Genomic DNA, 6,131 nt, shown 5'->3' on the forward strand with positions numbered 1-6,131 from the left:
TGAAGCAGGTTTATTGAGCTTCTTGTTTGGGTAGTGAAGCGGAGCGAACCAAAGCAGGACCAACAGCTGCATGAAACACAGACATTACTGATGCATCAAAGCAAAAACCATCTGAAGATGGAAGTCGGCGCCATCTGTGTTAACTTCACTCACCAACAGCAGCTTATTAATCTTATTAATCAGGTAAAATGGCAGCATTTCATGGCCAACAATCACATCAGTCACTGTGTATGAATCAAAGGAGGGAAATCTGATTGGTCAAACAGAAGCGGAGCTGATAGCATTGAGAAAAACACATTTAATGAATGAATGGCCTCTGAAGGAAACAAATCCACTTATTAATTATTCACAAACAGCAGACCGATATAAAGAAAGGTTTATTGTTACAAATTCTCTCTGTACCCACAGATCAATAAGAAAAGAAAATTAAAGGTCAATGGGTTAAACATCACAGCAATCTGTCTAATATACATTATGAAACATTTCCCCAGGAAACTTCCTCCCCATCATCACACAGACCCCGCCCTGCATGGCGAACACCATCGAAGCTTCATCTGTTTGGTACCACAGGATCCTTCACTCTATTTAAGGTTAAATACTGAGTTACTAAGTTAGCAGTAGATCAGCCCCTACATGGACTCACACAGGAAAGAAGTACTTCATTGGTTTCCATCTCCTCCCACCTCAGTCCAGTCCTAAAACACTCCTCCTAATAATAGAGCATATTCAGCTATCTGCTGTCAGGTTAAAGCTCTGACCGGGTTAATAGAGATTTTAGACCGACAGACCAGAAGGAAGAGATTACCTAAAGACCACAGCTCTCCCTCTGGTGAAGTCTATCTTATAAAGATCTAACCTGTTTGGTTTAACTAATGTCACCCTAATGGATCAGCAGACCAGATTCCAGGTTCCTTAAAACACTGATTGGTTTCTCACAGATATTTCCCAGGAAAAAATAAATACAACACCTATCCATCCCCCCATAATCACCTTCAACAAATAGATTATAATTTTTAATATAGCGTTTTGTACTGGACAAGACCGGAATGGACTGGATCAGACTGGACTGGATCAGACCGGACTGGATCAGACTGGGCCAGTTCAGATCGGACTAGATCAGGCTGCATGAATACATCCCTGCTTTGCTCATAAAATTAGGATTTCAGAAACAAAAGTAGATTCCAAAACATGTCAAAGAATATCACGGCATTCTTAAAACAAAGAAGCAGTTCTAATGCAGGGTGAAAGATAAAGGCTTGGATTTAAAGGACTTTCAATGTAGAAAACCTCCTCATGGCTGCAAGCCTTTGGGTTCAAACATAATGGGATGTAGAAAGAAATCCTTGCCCGGCTCTAGTTAGATCTAAGCTAGTGTAAAAAGACAGGTGGAAGCTCCAGTGGTTTCTATGGCAGATTCTAAATAGAAATGAAACAAACAGACCAGATGTTGGCAGGTCCACCTTTAACTAGGTCTCTAACAGTGTTGGAAGTGTTGGAGCTGGTTTTAAGAAGAAAATGATAGTTCTAAGGTGAATGTGTAATCTAAATGGCATCACACATTTTAAGACACCAGGAGGAGAATCAGAGTGGGAGGTTATGAGGCCTAGATCTAGGAAACCACACATCTCTGCTGGGCCCTGGAGTCTGTCCTGGAGATGTTGACAGTGGAGGATGTGTCGACCACGCTCTCAGACACTGACTGGGTCCGGACTGTACCCAGAGGTTTGGACAAAGCTGCAGATGAACTTGCTTCTGTGGAGCCAGTGGAGATCTCAACATCCTGAAGAAACAGGAGCAGCATTAGAAGATCATTTAGGTCAGTTACTTTAAGTACCAGTCTGCAATACATCCTGTGCTACAGCCAGTACTACAGCATGTACTACATCCTGTACTCCAGGCTGTACTACATCCTGTACTACAGCCTGTGCTACATCCTGTACTACAGCCTGTACTGCAGCCTGTACCACATTCTGTACTGTGACTTGAACTGCAGCCTGTACTACAGCATGTACTACATCCTATACTACAGCCTGTGCTACAGACTGTACTACAGTCTGTACCGCAGCCTGTACTACAGCCTGTACTGCAGCCTGAACTGCAGCCTGTACTGCAGCATGTACTACATCCTGTACTCCAGGCTGTAATACATCCTGTACTACATCCTGTACTCCGGGCTGTACTACATCCTGTACTACAGCCTGTACCGCAGCCTGTACTACAGCCTGCACTGCAGCCTGAAGTGCAGCCTGTACTGCAGCCTGTACTGCAGCCTGTACCGCATCCTGTACTACAGCCTTCACTGCAGCCTGTACTGCAGCCTGTACCGCAGCCTGTACTATAGCCTGTACTGCAGCCTGAACTGTGGCCTGTACTGCAGCCTGTACCGCATTCTGTACTGTGACTTGAACTGCAGCCTGTACTATAGCCTTTACTGCATCTTGTACCACAGCTCGTACAACGATCTGTACTACATCCTGAACGGCAGCCTGTACAACAGCCTGTACTTCATCCTGTACCACAGCCTGTACAATAGCCTGTTCCACAGCCTGTATTACAACCTGTACTGCAGCCTGTACCTAATTCTTTACATCACTCAAATGTAATCAGATATATCCTACTAAAAGAGACCAAAGCCAACAATCTCAGTGAGAAGCAGAGTGTTACCTTTCCAAGCTCTGCAGTTATATCAGCGTCTGGTTCAGTCCTGGCTCCCCTCCCCTCAGAGGCAGCAACCTAACACCAGTGAGAGTGAGAGAATGAGACTTTAACCAGGACCTCAGCATTAACACCCTCCCTATCACACACCGCCCTCTAATGGAGGAAGTCATCCAATGCAAGTGCAACATGCTACATACAAGGCAGCTGGAAACAGCAGCAGATCAAAACATGCATTAGCAACGATGGAAATGTCAGTGGAAATGTTGACAGTGCTTAGAAGGAGTTAGAGATTACATCAATAAAGAAGAGCCACCTGACTCTGGGGTATCATGCAGCCATTAGAGGTAGGGACAGCTTATCATGCTTGCTCTCCTCTGCTTGTCAAGGTTTAAATGTTTCACAGCGTTTCTTCCCTAAACGTGTGAACTCCTCTCTGGGACACATGCCCCACACACAGTGAGCAGCTGACCTTTAGTTGATCACAAACACCAACATGAGGAGGCTAACCAGAGGGTTCGGTAGTACAGTAAACCAGTGTGAATGTAAGACGGCCCTCAGTCTGCTTTACCTCAGGTGAGAACCCCAGGAAAGATTCCCAGAGCCACCAAAAAACACCTCCTCCATCATCTGCTGCGCTCTGCTCCTCACGGCCAGCTTCTTCAGCCGGGAGCTCACCATGATGATGCTGCTGACATGGAGATAGGCTCTTATGAGGAGTTAAACGTTTACCAGGGAGATCAAGCTGTTGACGGATCCTAAACAGAAAGCTGGAATCATTTCTTATTTTCTGACTCTTTCTAATTACACCAGACCAACATGAAGTGGTGAGAGATTCTGAAATGGATGAAATGTCAAACCGTAAAAATCAGTCTTTCACCTAAATTCAGCCTCTACTCTAAAACCCCTGAATAAAACCCTCCATCAGCCTAACATCCAGCAGAGTCCAGCTGATGAAGGTAATCTGGGTATACGCACAGCAGGTCTGATTCCTGCCCAAGTGGTTTTGTAAAGAAAATCATGAAGACCAAGAAACCCAGCAGAACTCAGGGAGGAAGTTCTGGTTCTGTTTAAAGCAGATTCCAGAACACCAAGTTCGGAAGATCTCCCACAGCTGTGATCATTCCACTATCTGAACATGGAGATAGGATAGATCCTCCAGGTCATGGTCGTCCACCTAGACCAGGGGTCTCCAACTGCATTCCAGGAGATCTGGTACCCTGCATATTATAGGTCTATCCAGCTAAACCAAATTATGAAAACCTCGGCATGCATTCCAGCTTGGAGATCTGGTAAGGGGCAATAAATTCTGCTGGAGTAGGAATGCATCTATAAACTGCAGTACAGGAGATCTCCAGGACTGGGGTTTAACACCCCAATGCTAGACTTCCAGGCTGGACCAGGAGAGCATTAACCAGAGAAGAAGAGGAGCATGAAGGCTCTAACAGATGTGCAGAGAACCACAGCTAAGGAAGGAAGCTGCAGCCACATCGGTGGAATAAGGTTTTCTCACAGGAAATGCTCAAATGTAAAGATGAAACAAGCTGAGGAACTTCAATGACTGAATGCAATCAGCTAGTTTTCCTTAGAGGGACACTTTAAACTTTAAATCTGACTTGATGATCTAGGTGAACTGGATCTGTAATGTGGCCTGCCATTCTGTATAGAAATAAGCTGAAATGATAGGACCCCTGAACCAAAAGGCCCTTCATAAACACTTAAACCCAACCTAATCTGGATGAGGTCTTAGTTAACAAGACATTTCAAAAAGATTCAAAAACAATCCACTGGACTTTGTTTCCAAATTGGAAGACGTTTTTCTTCCCATCCAGGATGCACATATTTGGTCTATACCAAATCCGAGCAGAGTGGTGTCTGCAGTTCTATGCAGTGAGGAATGCTCAACCAAACAACCTCTCTACAGACGCATGGCCCAACACAGAACAGCGCCCTCCTCTGGACAAGACTCTGAGGTACATTCTTTAGAGGACCAGAATGTTCACATTTTGGACAAAGAAGACAGGTGGTTTGAGAGGGGCGTGAAGAAAGCCATCTATGTTAAGAAAGAAAAAACAACTTTAAACAGAGGGGGTGGACTCAGATTTCAGCTTTCAGAAACCTACAATGCAGCAATAGAGTTGATTCCTTCCTGCTATTGTCGCAACCCCAACCCCTTAACAGGGGAACAGAAGACCTCACCTATTCAGCCAGGCCAACAATTCCCTCTAACAACCCCCCAGTTCAGAGACATAGACAGGTATGGGGCATTGCAGGCTAACAAAGAAGCCAAATGACCCCCATTCCAAAGGGGTGGAGCTGTTTGTCCGTTTCTATTTGCATGTTTTCTAAATAAAAACAAGGCTTTGTTGGGCTGCTGTATAAAACCTAGAACTCAACGCGATTTCTGACATTTTGAATTGAAAAAGCTTCCTGGATGGGTAGAGAAACGTCTTCAAACTTGGAAACAAAGTCCAGTAGATTGTTTTTAACTTTTTTGGAATGACTCTGACCTGGATTACTGAGAAACTTCACCAGCATAGTCCAGAAGACATTGAGTAGTCTGTATAAGCGTGGAGAGGACATCCTGTTATTGAGACGCTGGGACTACCTGTCTGACTGAGTCTTAGCCATTCTAAGAAGGGGGACTGACCCAAATATCAGGCTTGAAATCCAAACACTCAGACCTACTGTAGACATCTTGGAGCTGCTGGAAAGACTTGATCAACAGAGCGTCCAGCCAGTAGGGCTAAATAAAAGTGGAAAACTACAGCGTCTTCTAATCAGGTTTAAAAACCAACTTCCCTTTAATTCCACTTCCATTTACCCACCATTATATACCGGTCCATCAACCGAACATCATCAGTTTCAGTTTGAACAGTTTGACTTTAAGCCCTCTCCCATAAATAATCTCAAACATTTATTTAAAAAAACAACGAAAAAAGCACATAAGTCACTGTTTCATTTCTATGTTCTGGGAGTGACCTATAATACAGAACGAGTATGGATTTAAACCTGACAATGAAGCTTAAAGGTATTCAAGTTTTTTCTGTCCTTAGAGTAGGACACTGGAGATATTGTCTTCACTGTGTGCCACTATTGAACTCAGGCTTTAGTGTGCAGACGTCACAGATCTTTGGCACAGATTAAGGCTCTCAACCAAAACAATTATTACATAGATATTTTACCACTCTGTCTTTAGAGCCATGATGCAAAGGTTAGTAGGCTTACCAACTGAAGCTATTCACACCACAGCAATGCAACCATTCCCAATAATGACTATCTATTAGTTTTTATGTTGGGGTCGATTTATATCCATCAGGGTCACATTCAGCACTGCATTTCTTTTTATTTGAGGTCAAGTTTAGGTCAGAATAAAGTGGAGAATGTTATTATTTTTAAATGATGTTAAAAGATAAACTGTTATTTACCTCCTTTGGAACTGTTATTTACCTCCTTTGGAACTGTTATTTACCTCC

General features: G+C 43.7%; 1 protein-coding gene across 5 annotated transcripts in view; it reads right to left on the reverse strand.

Annotated features, from left to right (window-relative positions):
• Window positions 1-6,131, reverse strand: part of LOC107084873 (nesprin-2-like) — a 35,997-nt gene continuing 29,866 nt past the window's right edge. For 3 of the 5 annotated variants that reach the window (XM_015374925.1, XM_015374923.1, XM_015374921.1), the window contains 3 exons: window positions 3,227-3,346; window positions 2,665-2,733; window positions 1-1,780 (listed from right to left, as the gene is read on the reverse strand). In XM_015374925.1, the coding sequence (XP_015230411.1) occupies window positions 1,610-1,780; window positions 2,665-2,733; window positions 3,227-3,346 (360 nt within the window). In that variant the 3' untranslated portion in view covers window positions 1-1,609. The remainder of the gene's footprint in view (window positions 1,781-2,664; window positions 2,734-3,226; window positions 3,347-6,131) is intronic. The other 2 variants (XM_015374922.1, XM_015374924.1) reach the window with 2 other exon arrangements.

Source organism: Cyprinodon variegatus, unplaced genomic scaffold, assembly GCF_000732505.1.
Source record: "Cyprinodon variegatus isolate N-32 unplaced genomic scaffold, C_variegatus-1.0 Scaffold110, whole genome shotgun sequence".
Classification (NCBI taxonomy): Eukaryota; Metazoa; Chordata; class Actinopteri; order Cyprinodontiformes; family Cyprinodontidae; genus Cyprinodon; species Cyprinodon variegatus.